Below are 24,369 nucleotides of genomic sequence, written 5' to 3' on the forward strand. Positions count from 1 at the left end.
GACTAAAAATGTTATTAAAATTTTTTTAAAAAATTGAATTTCGATGAAGAATTTTATTATTTATAAAGATAATTGAAATGTTGACAAGAATTTTAAAAAAAATTTTTAACATAATTGAAACTCTGCGAAGAATTTTTATAACTTTTGAAAATAATTGAATTTCTAGAATCATTTGTAACTTTTCCATAATTCAATTTTTTTTAGTATTTTTAACTAAAATTCTTCTATCAATCTGTATAGTATTTATGAAAATTGTGACTTTTCCCTGATTAATTTAACTTTCTCTGACCTGTGGCAATCCTGAATTATTAATTATAATTATTATTATAATTATAATAAATTGTAATAATTCATATTATTAAATAAATTATAATAATTAATATTATCAAATAAATAATAATTTCGAAATTTGGATAAAATTTGACATTTAGAGTATAATTAAGAAAAATTAATAGAAAATTTGACATTTGAAGGATAATTATAAAAAAGTAATATAAAAAAATTTGACATTTCGACTATAATTCAGAAAAATTGATAAGAAAATATGACATTTGAAGGATAATTATGAAAAACTAACAAAAACAGTATCGTTTGAACGTTTTTAATACCATCATAAATTTTTACATAAAAACAGCTTTTTTTTCTTGGTACGTGCGGTGCTAAACAATTGAAACAAATATCGGAAAACAGTTTTTAAACTCTAGTTTTTCTTTCTCATTAATTCGTGTGCGTATCGTATTTCTTAACGAGTGATTGGTTGTTAGCAACCAGGAAGAAGGTACAACTATTTTAAAAATGACTTTTTTTAGTGCTATTTGATATTATCCCCTAAATTTTTATTATTTCTTAATCTAAAAATGATCTAAATTCAAAATTCATGCCAGTGAGGACTTTGTGAGAATTAACGGTAAAATACAAAATTATAAACAAATAAAATACTTAAAAAGCAAAAAATTTCAGGTGAATAAAATAATTTGCTTCTTAGGCTCCTTTTTTCCGGAGCCTTCGGAGAAATAATATTCAAAAATACTGAAAATACAGTCGCAATTCAATTTAATAACAAATTTCAAATTTATCGAAAAACAAATGATTTTTCAATATGAACTAAATTTTTCTAACATAAACAGATTTAAAGGGAAAAAAATCGAATTTAGATAATTTATATATTATAAGGAAGAGTACAAATTCGGAGATAATTATTCACTACCTTTTTTTATGAAATTTTTCTTCTCTCAAAATGGATGTGCTTGGTCGTGAGTTAAATCCATTTGATTTAAATCCAGTAGATTCTATGCATTTTTCTAGAGATATTTTACCTTTTATATACACCAAAAGCTTGCATTTGTAAATTTTAAATCTGTTTTTCTGTTTTCTTTTTTGTTCAATAAAAAAAATCAGTTTTAATATTTGCGTAGAGACAATAAATTAGACTATTTATAAATTATAAAAAATCGTCTTTTTCAAAAATTTCTTACAGTGTAACAAATTTTAAGTTTACATGCAATATCAGTGCTTTCAGCAAATCTTTCTAATTTTTTTGTTTTCGATAGAATTATTTACATATTTACAATAAATCGTGTGATAAAATATACGTAGTGGCCATCTAAAGCTAAATATCTGTGAGATTATCGCAAAGAGTTTACACAGTCTAGATTTTTTTTTATATATTTTTTTCTTCTTTTGTTTTTAAGGCTCCATTGGATCTTTGGACATTGTCTAAACAACGTTCCCTTTTTAAGTATATAAGAAATATTTTTCAGGCAAATTTAGAAGTTTTTTTTTCAAGAGAAAAATTACTTCATCATTTGCAAATTATACAATAGAGAAACTACTTTTTGCTAGAATAACGAAAAACGAGATCAAAGATTAAGTGTTTGGAAGAACTCTAAAATTAGAGTAAACTTAGATAATGCGAGTCTTATATCGAGGGCTTCGCAAAAAATTTAAAAAAAGTATCGATAATTTAATACTGAATATATTGAGATCTAATCTATATCTTAGAATTTAATTATAAATGAGTCTTCAGAGAAACCCTTGATATGTAAAGTGATAAAAAAAATCAATACAATCACAATTTTTTAATTGTGTTTGTGATTCGAACATGCGTCTTTGAAATTTGTCGCATTAAATGGAACGAAATAATCATCGTGTAAAAGTCGAATAATCGCTTCGATTGGACATAATTTCGATTCTTTTTTCCCCCTCACATTATCGTCGATAAATGTTGCACTGTAAAAATTCACATTCTTACAGAAGGGAATTTTTTGCGTTAAATCCTTTCCATTGACAATAATACGAAAATAAAAATCACTAGCAACGTGATTTTCATTTTTTGGATTAATTTTATAAATTTCGATGATAAATCTGGACGCGTAATGTGGTAGAATTGCGTGATCGGCAAATATTCCCAAGGCAGTCGATAAATATTCCAATGTCCTATCGTGACCTGAATATAAAACAATTTTCGGTCTTCCTTCTGATATTATTCTCAACATATGATTGACAATATTGCGAAGAAGTCCATAGGCTCGCAATAAACCGTGTCTTCGACGAGCTTGACTTTTTCCATGTTGTCGTGCTTCCCATTCGGTGTAGGCAAAAATTCCCGTCACATGTTCCGTTTTCACGCACAATCTTTGTGAATCAAAGTCCATACACGGTAGTGGTGCATTGTGACAAACGTATGTTAATAGAGAATCAACGAGAGTATTTGGATTTGTCGTTTGTTCTGGCATTTCGAGAATAATACTTGATGCTTGCTTAATTAAATCCGAAACAGCCGGGTGGGATTTCAAATGATTCGTTATTTCCTACAAGATACAAAATTATTAATTTCAAAGTGGATTAGAAATTAACAAGGTTGCCACAAAAATTTAATTTTGTTTTTCCCTGATTTCCAGACGAAATTTGGACTTTTTCCCTAATCCTAAAGAATATTCTGATTCACTCTAAAAATTTGTTAGATACTCAAAAAAATATTACATTTATTTACGAATTTCTTTAATTGGAAAATTATTCGAAAACATCAATAATTTCTTTTTTAAATAAATATTTAATCATTATTATTTTTCGATAGGAATTAAGATTCTCAGAAATATTAAATTCGAACCTTTCTGAAATTAAACAATTTATAATAACAATATTTTTAAAATATAAAATAATTATTATATATTAAAAAAATATTGTTACTGTAACTTCTTCAAAATTATTTTTCATCATTTCAATTCAATTATTATTTTCTAGAATTTTTTACTAAAATTCTTCTTTAAATCAATTATTTTTATTAATTTTCGAAAAAGTTCTTTGAGAATTTTCAAATTAATTTGTTTACAATTCAATTTTACAAAACTTCATCGATTATTCAATTGTAAAGACACAAGATTCAGAATTTTCTTATGAATTCTAAAAATTCAATTTTTTCCAATACTTTTAATAAAAATCCCTTACTTTTTCCTGACCAATTTTACTTCCCCTGACTTTTCCCTGAATTCCCTGACTTGTGGCAATCCTGATTTAATTGCAATAATTACAAAGAGTTTGTCAATTTACCTTGGAATTGATTTTCGAGTATTTGTCAGCGGCAGCACAAGCACAATCCGAATAACAAAATGCATAACTTTGACTTTCCTTAAGTGAGATTTTGGCTAGATTTTGAAAATTCTCATTTCCGATGAATGCGTAGAGAAGTGCAACGGCACTTTGGACAGTTCGTCGATAGCGTGTACTAAAGACAATGACGTCTTTTGACGTTAAAGTGCTATTTGCTAAATTTAATCGATGATAGTAAGCGTTTCGTAAGACGAGGCCAATTTTCAAAAGTTGACCAACGCCGAGAGTCGTTAATTGGCCAAGTTTGCAGTCCCGTGAATTGGACGGCAGCATTGGAAATCCATGGAAAGGTCCCAAAAATTGAGCCCACGCTGAACGCGAATAAAGTGTGACATTTTGTATAAAATTCTGATAATTCTGATAAATTGCATCTAATTCGGGATTATTGGAAAAATCACCAGCACAATTTACTGTACTTATATTTCGAACGTGTGCCAAAGGTCCCCGATCACCGTGTCGAGTTAGAATTATCACACCACCTAAGGTGACATTCCCATCTACTTTACCTGAAAATAAAATTGTAGTTATTCAAAAAAATTCTATTTTTAGAATTTATTCCAATTAAATATGTTCCAGGGTGATCGCAAGTTTCAGTTTATCAAATTTCCCTGACAATTTACTGATATTAAAATTATTATTAAACGCGATATTTCATTACTTATTATTTTGTAAATTAAAATATTTTATATTTTCAAGAATAAACATCAATTTTTGAATGATTACAGATTTAAAATTTAAAGAATTCACTTATTAAGTACATAATATTAAATATTCTTTTTTATTATTATTCAAAAATTTTTAAAAAATTTGTCTCAAGAATTTCATTATTCTCATGGATAATAAAATTCTTTGGAGCAATTCAATTTTAATAAAATTTCTCGAAAGAATTTTAAAAATATTAATTAAATTCGATTATTTTCAAGAATTGTAATATAAATTCAATTATTTTCGATAATAAATTTTGATGAAATTCTTTTTAAAAAATAATTACGTTCAAAATTTTTAATAAAATTCCTACAAAAAATTCAATTATTTTCAAAAATTCAGATAAATTCTTCCAAACAATTCAATTATTTTGATGAATAGTAAAATCCTCTGCATTAATTCAATTATTTTTAAATATAATAAAATTCTTCGCAAGAATTAAAATATTTTCGTAAGTAATAAAATTCGTCAAAGGAATTCGATTATTTTCATAAATAATAAAATGTTTCGGAGAAATTCAATTATTTTTAGTACAATTTAAATAAAATTTCTCGACAGAATACAATTATTTTTAAAAATATTATTTAAATTCAATTATTTTCAAGAGTTTTAATAAAAATTCAATTATTTCCAACAATTCTGATAAAATTCTTCGAAACGATTCAATTATTTTTATGAACTTGTAAAATTATTAGCAAAAATTCAATTATTCTTGTAAATAATAAAATTCTTATGAGAAATTAAATTTTTTTCAATACAATTGTAATATAATTTCTCGACAGAATACAATTATTTTTAAAAATATTATTTAAATTCAATTATTTTCAAGAGTTGTAATAAAAATTCAATTATTTCCAACAATTCTGATAAAATTCTTTGAAACAATTTAATTATTTTTATAAACTTGTAAAATTCTTAGCAAAAATTCAATTATTCTTGTAAATAATAAATTCTTCTGAGAACTTAAATTATTTTAAATACAATTTTAATATTTCTTGGAAAAAATTCAATTATATTCAAGATAATTTTAATAAAATTTCTCGAACAGGTTCAATTATTTTTAAAATTTGTAATAAAATTTTTCTAAACATTTCAATTGTTCTCAAAAGTTTTTAATAAAATTCTTTGCAAATTTCTATTATTTTCAAAATTTTCAATTAAAATTACTTGAAAAAATTATATTATTTTTACGAAATTTAATGAAATTCTTCAAAAAATGTTATTATTTACAAAAATTCTAATACGATTGTTTAAAAGAATTAAATTTTCTATGAATAATTTTAATATAATTTAATAGAAAAATCGTTAATTACAACTAATAATAAACACGATTATATTTTAATAACTTAAAAGAAAATCTTCATAAAATTCAATTACTTGCAAAATTTTCAGTAAAAATTATTTTTAAAAAACTCGATTATTTTCAAGAAAATTGAAATAAATTCTTCAAAACAATTCAATTATTTTAAAGAATTTTAATAAAAATCTTGACAAGAATTCAATTATTTTGAACACTATTTTAATTAAATTTTTTGAAATAATTTAACTATTTTTAAAAGTTCTAAAAAAATTTTTGACAAAAATTTTGTTTTTCCGACATTTCCCTGACCTTACTGTCATGTGGCCACCCTGTGTTCAAAAATCGATTTACCTTCATTTCCCTGAATAATATCATTCGGAGTGTTACAAAATCGAAAAATCTTTTTCGTCTTCAGATCAACTTTGAAATTTCTCGGAAATTCTTTTATCGATAATTCACTACTTGATGGTCTGTTTTGTATCGAGCTGTTCTCATCAACCCCAATGTATTTATACATTCCTGTTGAAAAAATTATTCATTAATTAATAATTCAAATTCAAATATGAATATAAATTTTGTCTATTATTTAAATACAATAGTAATCAAAGATATGATTAAATCTTTCGCTACAATTTTCAAATAATCCCGCAAATATAATTTTTCTATAAGAAAAAAAATTGTCGTCTGCTACAATATACAACCACAAACTGTGTTTTGGATATTTTCTTTTGGCGTCCTGTCAAAAACTTTCGACATAACATTTTTCACTACCTATCAATTTAGATCAATTTATTTTTAGTACACATGACAAATTAAAAAACAGAAGTAAATTACCTGCCACAAGTAGAAAAATCCAAACCGTAAGAATGACATAGCAATAGAATGCTCTGTGTTGATAAGAGAGTCGAACCATTTCGATGAACATTTTTTCGTTTATAACATTTGTTTCCTCGATTAACTCTTTGCCGTCGATAGAGATGAAAATAATAATAATTGCCAAGTGATTGGATTGAAATCCAGTGGCTCTTTGATACTAATCGAAGCATTCTTTGCTCAATCTATTTTTTTCATGTACCTGTCGTCCACAGTAGCGGCATATTTCACTCAATGATTCGAGTTCAATTAGCATTTGAAATTCCTTGTGCCCCATGATAAATTTCTTGATTTATTTCCAAGCTGCACACAAGCTCTTATCCGAATGAGAACGAATTATTTACAATTAAATAAAACAACGCGTCGCGAATGACAGATAAAATTCTCAATAGGTTAACCAAGCGCAGGCGCCTGGCAACTGCTTCCCGTTCTACATCTGTAATCCCTCTCTGCACGCAATCGCAATTCGTGTAAGATAATTAACCAAGTTTTATCAATCAACTCAGATTTTATAGTAAAAAACAAAAGGAAATTCATTTTTATTAATTTTACCAAAAGACGCTATCAATGAAATTATTTTAAGTCTTAGAAAGATAAATCTCAATTTTGTTGTTGTATGTTTGAAATTTCCCGCTGTAATTGAACCGGAAATAGGGAAACATCAAATTCCCTAGATCGAATTCTCACAAAGTCACAATTAAAAAAGCGATAAATAATATGAATATTTGTTAAATGAAATTAATGAAATTTAACTTAAATAGTATTGGACAATTTGGTAAATGTTTGTAAACAATTTAATTTTTAATTGATTTTCAATCTGAAATTGATAAACGTAGTGCCTTCCAATCAAAATCGGTGTTACAACTCCGACCAATCAGAACCAAGAGTTTTGAAACTAGCAGTCTCGTAAAATTTTTCCGAAGTGAAATATCGCTCTTGATAATTTGTGTATTTTTTCTTTAAAAAAATGTTAATTTCGTATATTTTTGGTGAAATTATTTTAATTTGTGTGTTACTAAGATCCTAAAGCACGATATTTTATAAAAACTTTGAGTAAAATTGATCAGTTAGTGACAAAATGGGAAATTAGGTTTTGCCGTCTATCTTATGGTTTGTTGAATTTTCTTTTGTAGAAATTTGTCACAATTTTTGAAATCATGATTCTCAGTTATACATTATTACTATTAGAATATTATTTTTTATTGGAAATTTAAGTATGATTAGTAAATATTACTTTATCTGACATTAACAATCGTTTGATTTTTAGGTTATGTTGGCGCATTACATGTTTGGAGCATCGACAAAAAGTATGGAAACAAATTTTTAAAAACAAAAATGCAAAATCTACATAAAGGATTGTTTTTCATCCAAAATTGGGTTTAATTTGTACAAAACGGCAAATCTATGATGCAAATTAAAAAAGTGTTTATATGGCCAAAATTTGATCGACGAAATAAAAATGGTTCCCTACAGACGGATGATTTTCACTGTCAATGATAAAACTATATCAACGAATTATATAAAATTTATTTGTAAGTAAATTTTTTTATAATTTTATTATTATTTAAATTATTTTCTGTACGATTGTTAACAGAGTTGCCACACAACCTGAAAATGTCAGGGAATTTTATAAACCATAAACAAATCTGGAAAAGTAAGGGAATTTTGATCGAAATCCTGGAAATTATTGTTTTCTAAAGTTATTGTGCTTATTCTTGAAATCTAATTTTTCTTAAATATTTCAAAATTAATTCGATTTTAATATAATCCAATTATTTTCATAAATAATCAAATTTTTGAAAGAGATTCAATTATTTTTATAATTAATAATACTCATCGCAGAATTTCAATTATTTTTTACTCCAATTTTAATCGAGTTCCTCGAAAAATGCAATTATTCTTAAAACTTTTATTTAAATTCGTCAAAGGAATTCAATTAATTAAAAATTTGTTGTTAAAAATCTTCTCAAGAATGTAATTATTTTCAATACAATTTTAATTAAATTTTTTGGAAGAATTTAATTATTTTTAAAAGTTCTTAATAAAAGTCTTCAAAACAAATCAATTCTTCTTAAAAATTTTAATAAAATTATTCCAAGAATTCAATTATTTGCAAAAGTTGTAACAAAATTCTTATCAAGAATTAAATTATCTTAGAAATTACAAAATTCTTCCCAGAAATTCAATTATTTTCAAAACATTTAATAAAATTCTTCTCAAGAATCCAATCATTCTGTTATACAATTTTAATTAAATTATTTGAAATAATTTAATTAGTTTTAAAAGTTTTAAAAAAAATTATTACTCCGAGAATTCAATTATTGCAAAAGTTATAACAAAATTCTTATCAAGAATTCAATTATCTTCAAAATAACAAATTTTTTTGCAAAAATTAAATTATTTTCAAAAAATTTCATAAAATTCTTGGCAAGAATTTAATTATCTTCGTAATTCATAAATAACAAAATTCATTGAAATGAGTAAAAGCGTGGCAACCCTATAATATTAAATTTTTCGAATCTAAAAATATAAATTGCCTTGTTTAACAAATGATAATAAATTTTCGTTTTTTTCAGGGGTCTATCTGAGAATGAGTAAATTTGGATTGAAAGTTGATTGCTCGAGAGAAGGACAAAAGTTAACAAAAATATGCAATTGGAAGTTAAATAATTAACAAGTTGGTTAACAAATTGTAGAGTCAGTGAGGGTTTAGTTAAATTAACTGTAAAGTCTGTGCGCGAGTGTAAATATCAAATTATCTATCAAGAAAAAAAATAAAGTGAAATAAAGTCTAGAGTCAATGTGGATTTAGTAAAAAAAATTGTAGAGTCAGTGCGAGTTTAGTTAAATTAATTCTAGAGTCTCTGCGCGAGTTTGAAATATTTTTTGTTTACAAATATCTATCAAATTATCTATATAAAAAAAATAAAGTAAAAGTCTAGAGTCAGTGTGGATTTTGTAAAAATAATTGTAGAGTCAGTGCGAGTTTAGTTAAATTAATTCTAGAGTCTGTGCGCGAATGTGAAGCATTTATTATTTACAAATCGTGTGGTTTCGACACTTCAAGAAAATGAAAGGTTTCCAATCGTGCATCTCTACACTTTTGCCTGAGGTAAAAATTAGTAAAAATTCTAAACAAAATTATAAATTTCATTAAAAAAAAAAATTTTTTCGAACTTCATTCAAAAAAAAATTTTTTTTTGAAGTAGAATAAAAATAAAATTGGATATTTTTAATTTAAAAGAGTTATTTTTACAGGAATGAATGCAGAGGGATTTAACAACATCTGGTGAGTCCCTCCTGTCTCTAAAAGTGATGTGGCGGAGGCAGGTTGTAATAATTTTGAAAAATTCCATAATGACAGCTACTTAAATCGATTAATAATTAATTTATGTCAAATTACGATTAATCTATTTAAGTAGCAGGTGGATTTTTATTTTGTATATTTCTTAGATTAGGGAAAAACTTCTTGGTACACGGGCACAATTTTATAATTGAGAAGTTTAACTATCATTTTATATATTTAACAAAATTTGTTAAGTTTAATCGATTCTTTTCAATGTTAAAAATTGTTAAATATTATAAAAACGTGTTTATATTTTCTGTATTTTTAAATTATGGACTGAGCAAATTTACATAAATTTCACTACGAGACCAAGAAGATTTTGTGTTAATTTTTCCATTTCAATAATCTGTATTCAAAATGTTTTTTACATGATTACTTCTTTCATTCTAAAATTAAAGATTTTTTGTTAATTTTTCTATTTCATTAATAGTTATATTCGAAATGTTTTTTTTACATAATTACTACTTTAATTCTAAAATCCATTCTTTATAAAATTGAAATGATTCAAATTAAAAATTTCATAAAAATTTTAATTCTTTGATTTATTTTTATTTATTTTCAATTTTATTTTATTCATTTTTAGTTTATTTAAAATACAATTTTATAAAATAAAAATAACTTGAAAATAAAAGAATTCCATTTTCACAAAATTCAAATTTCAGTTTTAATCAAAGTTAATTATCAATTTAATTGATTCAATTTTTCTAAAGCCTAAAAAATTTAAATTAGGATGTCTTCTTATTTTCAGATTTTAATGACCTTTTATCTCTAACAAAAGCCAATTATTATTTTCGTAATTGGTTTTTAAATGATCCACTATTGTCATTATGTGAAATTTTCCCCATTTTCCACATCTAATTTTGTTACAATTTTTACACTTCTAGGATTTGATTTTTACAATTTAGGATTTAAAAATTTTCGTTGGATCACTTTCTTTCTAGAAAGTCTGAAATTGTATCTCTGTTGTCTTCCATTTTCTTTGATTTCTTCTTTTGCTTGATTTTCGATTTTCTTCAATAGTTCTTTAGAGGGGATTTTTTAGAAAAATTCCATTTCGTATAAGTTTTGTTGAATTTTTCCTCTTTCTATAGTTGAATTGGTAAATTCTTCTTTAGGTTATTAAAATAAATATTTTTGATACCTACAAATAATTTGATTTAAATAATTATAAATCAATAAAATAATTAATTAATTATATGAAAAAATTATTGAAAATTTGATTTAAATGATTATTTATTATTTTTTTTCGGAATAATTATTTATTCTTATCATTATTTTATTTATATAATTTGAAATATTTATTTTTATCAAAGAAGAAATAATTTCGAGGGTAGGTGGTCACTTTTTCTAAAATATATTTTCTAATCCTTCTTGTCTAGAAAAAAGCATTTTTTAATGAAATCTGTTTTCTGAAAAAGGTTTATCTAACAAGTTTTAATTTCTAAAAAAGTTTTTCTAAAAAGTTATCATTTCGAATATTTATTTTCCTAAAATTTGTAAAATTCCATAATTTTGATAAAAGTTAGAAAATTGTTAAAAAAATTAAGATTAAGAAATAGAAACTATTTTGCATATTTTCTATTTCTCAATCACAATTTTTTTTTTACAAAATTATAAGTTTCTTTTCGAAAAAGTAGAAAAAATTTTTTGAAATTATTATTTCTCATCACAATTTGTTAACAAAATTCTGTTCTTCGTTGAAAAAAAATAATAATTTGCATTATTCTTAAAAAATTTCCAACATTAATTTATTTATAAAACATTTTTGTTGGAAAATTTAAAATATCTTTAGGAAAAGATCCCTATAATTTCTATTTGTTAATTACGATTTTTAACTAGATTATTTAAAAATTTTGTTGAAAAATTTGCATAATTTCTATTTTTTAAAGAAATCTCATGTACTTTTTTTAAAGAATTAAAAAATTTTCGTAAATTTTATTTTTTAATCATTCGTTATATCAAAAATTGAATATTGTTATAGAAAACAATTTTTTGAAAATTATCTTTGTTAGAAAAAGAAATTTTTAGAAAATGATATTTATTAGAAGAAAGAAAATTTAGAGAATGACTTTCATTAGAAAAAAGTTTTTTAGAAATTCACCTTTATTAGAAAAAAAATTAGAAAATTCGTTTTAGAATAACTTTGCGTCACTGTCAAAAAAATTAATTCTGAATTAATTCTGAATTAATTCTGTTTCTGAATTAAATTTAAATTTAAGATTTTAATTTTAAATTTAATTATTAAAATCAGTAATTTTTAAAAATATTGTCATTAAAAAATATTTGAGAGTTCAAGTCGTTGATTAAATTTATTTGAAACAATTTTGAATTGTCACGAAAGCATTAATTTGATTAAAATATTATTTTCGAAACTTTATATACACGCGCACTTGAATTAAAAAATATATTTTTATAAATATTTTTTAAAAGTGAATAAATAAATGAAGTATAAATAGAATGCATAAATAAAACACAAGTATCATCGATCCTCTTCTTTGAATATTTTTATTCATATTTTTTAAGCAAAAACACAACGAGATTTGAAGTAAGTTAAACCTTACACTTTATTTCGATACAACTAAAATTTTAAGTGTACAGTAACATGACTTTTGTGTTCGTCGCAAGTATATGTATGTGACAAATGTATCATTTATGTTTTTTTTTTTTTTTTTTTTCAATGAATACGTACTGATGTAGCCATGTGTGAGTTTTAATTAGGTATGTATTATGTACATACGTACGCAATGTTAGTTACATGAAAAGGAACCGGTGACTTTTCATTTTTCTTTCTTTCAGTTTGAATATTCACGCCCAATCAATTATAATTATAACTCGTGTAATTAATTCTGTCTTTTATTTATTATTAAATTAACAATTAGTTCATTGAGGTCTAATTGAGACCACTCACTTTTCGTTATTTTCTCATCTTCTTTTATTTTATAATCAAATTTTCTTTTGCATTTTTAAATAAATGGTTCGCACCTCGGTAAGGATCAATTAGCTCTGATTTTTTTTTTTGAAATTGTTACAAAAATGGCCGCCACAGAATAAGGCACACAATTGATGCAACGCACACTTTAGTTTAGCGATAAGTAGACCTTGTTATCAAACTCATGTTTTTTTAATATTATACGTGAGTGTGTCCTTTGCCTATTTAAATATATATATATTTATATATGACGCGATTTTATCCTCGTCTATTGCAACAAAAAGAATTCGCTCTCTCCCCCATTTCTAATCACTTCAAGGCTTCAATATTGAACCTTTAACAAGCTTTACCCTATTTACAAAATGTCTCATATTAATAACTACCGTACAATCTATTTAGTTTGCGTCTTTTTTTTTTGTTATTTTGTATTTTAATCACGAAAAAAAAAATTTCGGCCAACTATGAGTTTGTTATTATTCCTCTATATTTCAATTCGATATTTGGGAGCCATTATCAATCATGCATCTCGTCATCTAAATTGTATTTCTAATTCTTTTAACACCTTTTACATAATAATGATTTAACGTAATTCATGTATTTTATCTTTCTTGACTCGTAAAAAAATATTAAGAACCAATATACCCTTTTTTATTTTCTTTTCTTTCAATTTTTCTTTGCATATCTCGAAACTAGTAGTAAATTGGAAAAATTTTTAGAAACAAGGGAAAATTTCCACAAAAGCAAGAAAAAATATCATTGAAACGAATTTCAACAATTTATTAAAAAATTAGTTTCAACATTAAAAAATAATTTCACTGATATTTTTCCTTCCTTCACAAGTTTTGTCTTCTTGTTTCGAAACATTTTTACAAATCTCTGTCGACGAGTAATTTTCTTCTCTTTTTTCTTTTAAGTTTTTTTTAATTAATATATTTATCGAAAAATATAATAAAAAATATATGTCAATTATAAAATTGGAAAATATAAATTAATTTTATTTTAATATTAACAGTAAAGAATTTTTATACTTGCAGAAAAATTTACGGTTAAGAAAGATAAAATTCTACGTATTTGACTAGCTTTCTAGAATTCACTTTGATAATACAATTACGCTAATTAGCAATCCTTGGTAAAACTTGTCCTAGCCTTTTTGTTTTCAATAATCAAAATTTATTTCTATATTTCTCTGTGCGACCACAAAGTCAAAGCTTCATTTTTTCTCTATGTAATATAATTATAGACTGAAAATTTGTCTAAAACGCGATGTTTATTTGATATTTTTATATTTGAAAAATTTGTTTTTTGTTTTCTGTTAATTAAGTTGTAAAACATATTCTCTAACATTGAGACATTATGACTCTGTCCTTGTTCAAGATTAACATCTATAGAATAATAAGAACAATAACAATAACAACGCGTCGTTAACCTGTTTTTCTCTCTTCCCCATGCCCCCCCCCCCCTCATTATAACAAATTATCGTTTCTCAAAACTATTTTTATTTTTTCTTTATTTTCAATAATAATAATAAGCCTCATATCTCACGACCAATAATAATAATATGCTAAACTTAAATTTAATAAATTAATGATTCAAATAAACCCAAAATGATAATTTGAATGCGTCAATTGTTATAATTGAATAAATTGATAAAATTTAATAAATTTAATAAATTTAATAAATTTATCAAATTCATGATTAAATTTAGCAAATTTAATAATAAATTTATCAAATTCATGATTAAATTTATCAAATTTAATATCATAGTTGAATAGAGTTTGAATCATTGAATAACGAATAATATTTTAAAAGAAAATAACTAAATAGAAATTTTTTTTTTAACATTTGGCGTGAAACTATTTTACATAATTTTCTTTTTTAAGTAGATAGGCGAAATGTTTTTCATTATAAAATTAAATTTCTTTTTTTTTTTGTAAAACTTGCTGCATCTCGAAAAATTGTTATCGTTGAATAATAAAGCTTACATGCAAGCAAGATAACAAATGACAACACGAGTCCATTCTCAACATAAAAAAAGAAAAGATCAGAGTACACGCACTCATAATTTGAATGAACATTTTCTTCTTCTTCTTTTTTTTTAACATTTTTAGTGAAAGACTATTTTTTTTCTTTTTTATGAACAATGCTCTGCGTAAATACAGTCTAGTGAACTGCAAGTGCAAGGCTAATTTACACCTAATTTTATAGGACACATGAGCTTTCCTTAAAATTCACAACGTTATTACGATTGCGATTAAAAAGCTATTTACAAAACACAAAATTGCAAGGCGAAGATCCTTCCATTGCGATTCCAAGATTCCACGATTCAATTCTCTTAAAAATCGTATTTTTTTGGTTTTAATTGAATTCTCCCAAAAAATAAAAAAAAAAAAAATGACAAAATTGAAAATAAAATGAAAAAAGAAATATTAAAATTTAATTTTTAAATTTTTCTGGTTTGTAAAAAATCATTTTTGGTTGTTTTTTTTTGAGAAAAATTGATTTTTTTGAAGAAATAGAGATAAAGAAGAAGACCAGTGTCATTTTGATTGTATTGATATTAATTGTTAATGTATATAAAAGACGAGAAGACACGAGTAAAACATTCTTATTAAAATTTTTGTACTAACATTATTATTATATTTTATATAATATACAACCTGATGTATTAATTAAATTAATTAATTAAATTAGTGAAATTAAAATTACGTAAAATTCACAGTAAAAATTTTTTCTGCCATAAAATATTTATTTTTACTTGTGCCAAATAAAAAGTAATAAGAAAATATAAAAAAAAGGAAATAAATAAAGTAAAATTTATGATCCATACAAGTTTTTTAACTTTTGAATGAACGAAATATTTTTATTACAAACATTTTTTTTATTTTTATTTTTATCATGTTTTCAACAATTTCTGATTACGATAAAAATTCAAAGTGAAATATTTTTAAAATGTGATTCATATTATACAATATTATGAATTATAATATTACAAACATTATAAATGTTATAATGAAATTTTAATTTGAAGAAGAAATAAATTTCCTTCATTTCAACTTTTAGAACTTTAGGAACATTAAAAACTTTTAAAGTAGAAAATTATTTTGTCTAAATTACTATTTTTTATGCTCTTAAAATTCTGAACGTTTAAAAGAACGAAATTTATTTATTTCTTCTTCAAATTAAAATTTTGTTATAAAATCTTTTGTTTTTTTTATCACTTTTTCAAAATTATTGAGTTTCAAGTTTGAATTTTTATTGTAATCAGTAATATTGCCGAAAATGTTTAGTATGAAAAAATTCGTTCATTTGAACGTTCAGAACTTTAGGAACATTAAAAACTTTAAAATTAGAAAATTTTTTGCCTAAATTACTATTTTTTATGCTCCTAAAGTTCTGAAGGTTCAAATGAACGAAATTTATTTATTTCTTCCTCGAGTAAAAATTTTATTATAATATTAATTTATCAAAATTTAATTAATTTAATTAATTTGATTAATTTAATTAATTTATAAATTTATTAATTTATAAATTTATAAATTTATAAATTTATTAGTTTATAAATTTAGTTAATGAAAATATTAATTTTAAAGTTTGAGAATATTTAACATGTTAATTTTTGTTGTAATTAGTAATTTTTGAAAATAAATAAAATATTTCGTTCAAAAATTGCGGATCATTTTATTTTTAAATCTGGTAAATAGAGATGATCTATTAAAAATGAAGAAAAACTGAAGATGAATTCTTTCGCATTGAATTTAAAAGCGTAGGTATAAATTAAGAAACTTTGTTTTTTGAGAAAAATGTTATTAATTGACTTTCATTATATTTAACGTTGTACTTTCTTGTCGTTAATTGATGAGTGAATTCGTTTTAAAGTGTTTCTTTTTTGTTTGTTTCAAAATGACACTGATCTGAACTAATCCTAAAGAATATCGTCCCTGCCGATAACGAGTTTACAAATAGAATTTACTGTATATTGCAACAGACCGCTTTACAAGGTATAGGGCCGTCCTCGTGACCAATTTTTGACTGCCTCCTGAATCTCGGATCCAGAGTGATATATTGATTTCCATTATAGCAACTTTCATAAACCTCGAAAGCCTCATCAATTGGTATTTTTTGTTTTGTCGACATGAAAATTGGAATCTCCTCACTTTGAAGACTCGCGGGACTGTTTGGCACGTTACCTGAGTTCGTTTTCTCATTATTTATGACGCTGATGTCACTTGTCACACTTTCCTTTATGAGTTTGTCATTTTTCACGTGCTCCACTTCTGGATCGAGATCATCCTCTTCTTTTTCGATTTTTTCTTGATTAAGAGAATTACTATGCTTTAAAATTGGCTCAACAATCTCAGCCTCCCAACAGTCAAGCACATCTGGCTCCTCAATCTCCATTTCTTCATCATCGTCGTCGTTGTCGTTGCATTTTTTCCCATCATCATTTTTTTCATTCGTCATCTTGTCTTTTTCAAACCGCTCTGACTGCTCGTTCTGAAAGCATTTACTCGGCTCGTAGTGAAATTTCTTATCCTGCAGGAGTTTACCCTCAATTGATACAACAATTTCGCCTTTTTCGAATGTTTTCACAATTGTTGGATCCTCCGTTGGGATTCTCTTGTCACATTGGATCTTCTTCACCTCATCATCATTTGTCCGAGAGTTTAAGGCAACCCTCATACCCGCATCGCTATCCTCCTTGGTAAAATCGCAATCACCAACAAACATTAAGTTGTTAACCTTCACGGAGTTGCATAATTTAATGTTACCATTGTGGTCAGAAGTTTTATTAAATTTACCTCTTGAATTTTTCATTCTCCGCGAAATTAATGACGAACTTTTTGTCAAACTCTTTAATTGCTCTCGAATTTTTTTGTTTGTTGTTGCGAAATCGCCGCAATTGGCGAGACGTATCAACAATTCATTGTTGACATAGCCTTTAGAAGATAGTGCAGGTATGGGGTTGCCCTGCAAGTTTTTTGGCGGCTTTCTCGTTAAATTCTCATCATTCACCTCATCACTCTCATCGTGCTCTTCATTATCGTCGATATCATCACTGTCAGTCTCCGATTCAAGACCCGTTGTGGTGACAAATAAATCCTGTGAGTCTGCCTTACGAAGCCATTCCGTCACTGCTTCGGTTATTGGACGATTTACTTTATTTTCGAGTGGTTGAATTTTTTCTTCTTCTTTTTCTTCAAATTTCACTCGTTCATTGATGTTATCATCGTTTGTTTGTACTATTTGAGAATCATCAAGACGCTCGCAGTTCAATGAACCATTGTGCATTTGATTATCGTCAATTTTTTTCTCTTTTTCCAAATCGAATTCATCGGTTAAATCGGGACCCGGTGTTGGTTCGCGAACGAATTTTGAATTCTTTGCACTGTATTTTCTTCTTGGTGGAACAATGGGTCTTGTGACTAGGGATTCGTAAATTTCAGGAAGACGTTGCGTCTCGGCATTTATTGGAGTTATTGTACAATTTATTTCCGGACTAGCAGCTCGTGAACATGGTTTTTCATCTTGTGGTGTTGTGGCTTCAACGATTGCTTTTGTTGGTCTAATGCCGTTAATTCGTATTTTTAGGTTGATGATCTCTCGCGATAGTTGTTCGTCATCGTCTGTTTTTGTATTTGACGAATTGCAAATATTGAGAGAATTCTGATGATCGATGGGTAAAATTTCATCAATTTGATCATTCAAAGAATTTTGTATATTCGAATTTTGAATATTTGTCGAATTTTCAATTTTTGAATTTTCGATACTCGATGGGGAAGATTTTTGAATGTTTGACGATTTATTTGATTTTTTGCCACTTGACGATTTTTTCGGTGATTTTTGACTATTGGATAATTTTGATGATTTTTGATGATGAATATTTGTTGATTTTTGACTAATTGGGGAATTTTGAATGTTTGCTAATTGTTGAACCTTCGTGGAATTTTGATGATTGTGGAGATGATGATTAAGATGATTTGTTAAATTTTCAGTTGATGGTGAATTTGGAACGTTGATGGTGTGATCGTGTGAATTGTTGTGCTGATTGGATGATTTGGAGGAATCGTGGAAATTGGGCTCGTCTTTAATTGAAGCACCTCGTGGTTCTATTGTGCCTCCGTCAGTCTCTTTTGCGGAAGGTTCTTGCGGGAATCCGGAGGAGGATTCGGTCAGTCTTTTTGAATTGTCCCCATTAATGGGACAGTCGTTGAGCATGTTTGTCATGGAAACAGTTGCTGCTTTGTCTTCGTGTGAATTTTGACTCGTTTGAAGAGTGGAAATTTCCAAGGAAGGCAGATTCAAATTTGTTTCCATGAGTGAATTCTCGTGAGGTGTGGATGATTCAACATTTGGCGATTGACTGTCAACATTGGATCGAAGTTGGAATTCTTGACATTCAGGATTTAGGGGCCTTGTTGTTGTTGTTGATGAACTCTCCGTCCAAGGCTGTCGTGTTGAACCATTCTCCCATTCCGAACTGTATTCCTCTTCCTCTTCGTCCTCCGTATTTCCCTGAAGCCAGAATTTTACTTTATTGAATTGATTAGATTAGTGGAGAAAAATAGTAATGATGAGAAAAATAATATAATTTAATTGAATGTTTACAGGGAATAGGCGGAAATGTAGGATTTGATCGACTTACAGGAACAGGAGGTCGCTTCTGCTTTCTCTTCCTTTTCTTTCTTCTCCACTTGGCGCACGTCATTGGTGTTGTTGGTGCCATGACATCGTTGTACCTGACCATTGGCCCGCTTTGGATGGTGACACCTTGAGACAGAAAAAGTGTTCTCTATTTACTTTCGAAAGTTGAAGAAGAAAATAGAAAGAGTGCTGGGGAGACAGACAGAGAGAGAGAGAGAGGACACTGATTTTTGCCCGCTCGGTTTAATTCCAATTGGACACGAATGAATGGCGAGAGACGGCTATTTTCTTTTTTTTCTTTTTTTTCTTTTTCTAAAAAGTTCCCCACACTAGAATTGTCTTTGAAAATCTTTGCGACGCGCTTTAACGCTATAGTTTATTTTTAAACATATCTATTTAGAGTGCAGCAATGTGCCATGACTGCCAAAGCCCTCGCACTTACAGAATTGCACCTCTGACTACATATTTCTTATGCTAAATACCGAGTCCCTTCGTGGTAATTCGTGCAAGTCAATAGGTCCCGTAAAGTGCCTTTTTTATTGTCATCATTGTGTCTCGAATTTATTACTCGAATCGGACTCTCTCACCGAGGCATTAAATTTTCAAAGTGAAACTTGACATTCCAAGTGATAATTACGATGACAGACAAACAATAAACATCGAGTGACATATTTTCCTTCTTTTTTTTTGGTTACGATCGTGAAACCGAGTTCCTTCAATTCTTTCAATTTTTATCAAACTATAATTCACTTTTAATCGAAATAATTATTACATTAATTGACAATTTTTCTCGTATTGAAACGTATGCTTAACAAACTTAATTTAATAATCAAACAAAATTTGCAACGTTACATTATTGAGTCTATTTTAAACCTTGTAGATTTTTTGCAACTTTTTTTAGTTTTCTTTTTCTATTCCTCGTGCGTAAAACAAAGAAAAGGGTTTGCCTTTTCCTTTTTTCCACCTTTTTCTCGAGAATTTCTCGACTTTCTATAATTAAACGTCGGCACTTAATTGAGAAAATAAGACGTGAGCTTTTTGAATAAAACAGATAAGAATTTCACAGAAAGGTAAAATGAGTTCAAGGAACTTTGCCAAGACAAACGCTACAAACAGCACTTTATCCTCTCTAAATGACTAGATGCAAAAGCAATTAAGCTACTAAAAGACGAATAGTCGAGAAACCATAAATTTAGACCTCTAAATAAATATTATCCTCTAATTTATTGAATAAGACAATATAGTGCGCGGAATACACTTTCGAAATCTCTGGAATTTGTTTTGTTGAATTAGAGTCTTGAATTAAATTCACGCGCTTCAGTGAACAAGTTAATTGAAATAAATTTAGGAACAAATGATGACACGATCGTATACAAAAAAAAAAGGGAAGAAAATGAAAACAAAAAGACGATTCGCGAAATTTTAACCTATTACCTTAAATGTGGTAGAGGTACGACGGAAAAAATACAGCAACGATGTTGATGAACAGGACAGCAATCATGAATATGTGTTAATCTCTTTCCCTTGACCATGCATCCAATTGATACTGTTCCCGATTAATATTAGAATCATTTACAAAACGAGCGCTATGTTTACTTACAATTATGTAAATTTGTTTCTTTTTTTTGCATAATTGCAATTAAATCGTGGAATACAATTACAAATTAATTTCAAGGAGTGAAAAATTTTTTTATTCTTAATTACTTCTTCTTTTTTTATTTAATTTGGTATGAAAATTATCTTTTAGAAAATATTTTTGTTTCTTCAGGATTGCTACGCTTTTACTCTTTTCAAAGTTCCTAACTTTTTCAGATTTTCCAGGTTAAAAAACGGAATTTTTCCAGGTTTCTAAAACGAAAATTATTCGAAAACAATAACTTCATTTTTAAATGAATATTTAATCGTTATTTTTTTATAGAAATTACGATATTCAAAAATTTGAAATTCAATAGCAAGAATATTATTATAAAACTTGCTAATTTATTACTGTAACTTCTTCAAAAATTATTTTCTTTATTACGATTATTCATTTCTAGAATTTACAACTAAAATTCTTCAATTTTTTTTTAATAATTTTTGAAAAAGTTCTTTGTGAATTTTCAAATTCTTTTGTTTATTTACAATTTAATTTTACAAAATTTCGATTATAGTGACATCCTTCAATTAAATATGTTAGAAATTAAAAACTTGAAATAATTAGAAAAAAATTCCATTAAACTTATTGAGAAAAATTAATTCTATAGAATTCTTCATTAAAATTTAAAAGTATAAAAAGTTTCAATTTTCAAAGATTTTAATTTGAAATTCATTTTTAAATCAATATTTATTAGAAAATTCTACGAAAATTTAATTATTTAACTATAAAAATGAATATTTTATTAAACAATTGAATGTTTCTTAAAATTGAATTTTCATAAAGAATTTTGCCAACAAATTTTTAAATAATTGAATTCTTTTGACAAATTTTAATAAAATTTTTAAGAATAATTGCATTTTCCGAGAAATTTTATGAAAATTATTGTATTAAAAATAATTGAAATTCTGCGAAAAATTTTATTAAAAGTTTTGAAAATAATTGAATTTCGGAAGAAACTTTTATTATTTATTAAGATAATTGAAATTTTGACAAGAATTTAAAAAAATTTTAAACATAACTGGATTTTTGCTAAGAATTTTATTACATTTATTTTGAAAAACCTTGAATTGTAACGCAAAGAATTGCATTAAAATTTTTAAAAATAGTTCTATTCTTTAAAGAAATTGAATTAAAAATTTATTGAAAATAATACTTAAATTCAAATAAATAAATTGTAGAAAAGGTTATTAAAATAATTAAATTTTAATAAAATTTTTAAGAATAATAAGAAAATAATTGAATAATATATGAAAATAATTTGTAAATAATTGAATTCCAGTGAAATTTTTATTATTTATAAAAATAATGAAATGTTTGCGTAGAATTTTATTAAAATTTTTCTTAACTAATTGAATTTTTTTTTAGGAATTTTTATTAAAGTAGTAGATATTAAAAATCATTGAATTGAGGAAAGTTTTTTAAAATAATTAAAATTTTGCCAAGAATTTTATTAAAATTTTTGAAAATAATTGAATTTCTGAGAAGAATTTAACTACTTTTGAAAATAATTGAATTTCTGCAATCATTTCTAATTGCTTTAAAATTCAATTTGTTTTAGTGTATTTAACTAAAATTCTTCTATAAATCTATTATTTTTAATAAAACTAGTTAATTTTATATTAAAAAATTTAACTAATTTCAGAAAAATTTTAGTTTTTCAAATTTTTTTTTAAATCTAAGTTTTTTCATATTTCTAATTAAATTTATTTAAAATTGAAATTTTACAAAATTTTAAATCAAAATCTTTTGAAAAAGTTCATCTACTTATAAAAATTGTAAACGAAATTCTTTTAAAATTGAATTAATTTTGAAATATTTAAGTGAAATTAGATTTCAAGAATAAACTTTAGAAAACAATAATTTTCCAGGATTTCGATCAAAATTCCCTGATTTTTCCAGGTTTTTTCAAGGTTTATAAAATTCCCTGACATTTCCAGGTTTTCAGGTTGCGTAGCAACCCTAGTTTCTCAATTTTTCCAACTATTAAAAATTTGTCATGCCCAAAATTTAGTTTCAATGATTGAAAGTGAATGAATTCGTTTCCGGTCCTTATGATAATATAGAAGTGGCAGTCTGAGTATTTTTTGTTTTTCTTTGAAAAATTGAGAGAAAAATGACTATTAATCAGGGGGACTAACCATTAACGTTAACGAGCGATGGTCCAAACATGTAGTGTCCAGGATACATGTAGGGCTGCGGTAATGGTTGCACGACGGGTGTTATGTGCATTGGCGGCACAAGTGTCGGAGGCTCAATGTACGCTCCTCCGTTATAATTATCCTGAACTTCATTAACTGGAAGCTCTTCAGTGTTTTCCTCAGTTTGTTCCAATGTATCTTCGCCAGCGATGCTTCCACTGCAACTCGCACTTTCCGCATAACTCTCATTACCATTTAAATTCGTATTTTCGGCAGTCACCATCATTCCTTGTGCGTCTACCATTGCTGCGCAATCAACACCCTGCGCTGACTGGAAACGGAAACAAAAAATTCTATTAAAATTATTTTCTTTATTTAAAATTATTTTAATTTTTGCTCCATTAATTAATTATTTATTAACGAAATTAGATTCTAGAAAAAATACTTTTATCACTCGATTTTTATTCCTTGTTTCGAATATTCTGACTTTAAATTTAATTACATAGATAATTATAGCTATTTTTTTCGTAACATAACTTTTGTAATTTAATTAATTGTATCGTTATTTAATTTAATATTTTTAGTTATTTTTTTTCTACATTTTCATAGTGTAATTAATTGTATAATGTAATTATTTTTAATATTTTTGATAATTTGAGAGTTTTTAATGTGAGGGAAAATTACCTGATAGTCAGTGTAACAAAATTGTTGACCATCAATTTTTGGAACGAAAGCGGGATTCACCCACTCGATAGGTCTGAGTGGTACCGGACCACAAGACATTGCTGCTAGACAATTTGGCTCCATTTGCTCGGGCATTGGTGGACCCACCAGCATCACTGGATACTCGTAATAATAACCACTGGCATGATCGTAAAATGTGCCATATCCTAATTGTGCCGCAGGTTCAATCACTGACGAATACTCTCCTGCTCCGCTGTCCAGCAGCTGTTGATCCTCAGTCGTCTCACTTCCATCTGGAAAACAATTATTCAATAAAATCCAATTTGCCCATTAATCTCGCAGTGGTGAATTTCGAAATTTATCCTTTTCTAAATTCAAAATTCATTCCTTAATTACAATCAATCTTATTAATTTTCTCTAATTCGTAACAATTAGGTAAATTAATTTTCATTCATTTTTTTGAAAATTCAAATTATAGGAATTTATTTTGTAGATTAACAAAAAAAA

The 24,369-nt window shown here is 26.0% G+C and overlaps 2 protein-coding genes across 5 annotated transcripts in view; both read right to left on the reverse strand.

The window, feature by feature from the left end:
• Window positions 1–585: 585 nt before the first annotated feature.
• Window positions 586–6,924, reverse strand: LOC122510154 (2-phosphoxylose phosphatase 1). Its single transcript, XM_043624598.1, has 4 exons — window positions 6,449–6,924; window positions 5,966–6,133; window positions 3,550–4,115; window positions 586–2,810 (listed from the first exon to the last, which is right to left on the reverse strand). The coding sequence occupies exons 1-4, from the start codon at window positions 6,537–6,539 to the stop codon at window positions 2,079–2,081; spliced, it is 1,557 nt and encodes a 518-aa protein (XP_043480533.1). The 5' UTR covers window positions 6,540–6,924; the 3' UTR covers window positions 586–2,078.
• A 9,440-nt stretch (window positions 6,925–16,364) lies between these two features.
• Window positions 16,365–24,369, reverse strand: part of LOC122510155 (homeobox protein 2-like) — a 53,512-nt gene continuing 45,507 nt past the window's right edge. For all 4 annotated transcript variants that reach the window (XM_043624603.1, XM_043624599.1, XM_043624600.1 and 1 more), the window contains exons 3-6: window positions 23,863–24,155; window positions 23,179–23,509; window positions 19,406–19,530; window positions 16,365–19,275 (exon numbers count right to left, since the gene is read on the reverse strand). In XM_043624603.1, the coding sequence (XP_043480538.1) occupies window positions 16,729–19,275; window positions 19,406–19,530; window positions 23,179–23,509; window positions 23,863–24,155 (3,296 nt within the window). In that variant the 3' untranslated portion in view covers window positions 16,365–16,728. The remainder of the gene's footprint in view (window positions 19,276–19,405; window positions 19,531–23,178; window positions 23,510–23,862; window positions 24,156–24,369) is intronic.

This window comes from Leptopilina heterotoma, unplaced genomic scaffold, assembly GCF_015476425.1.
Source record: "Leptopilina heterotoma isolate Lh14 unplaced genomic scaffold, ASM1547642v1 Lhet_68, whole genome shotgun sequence".
In the NCBI taxonomy this organism is placed as follows: Eukaryota; Metazoa; Arthropoda; class Insecta; order Hymenoptera; family Figitidae; genus Leptopilina; species Leptopilina heterotoma.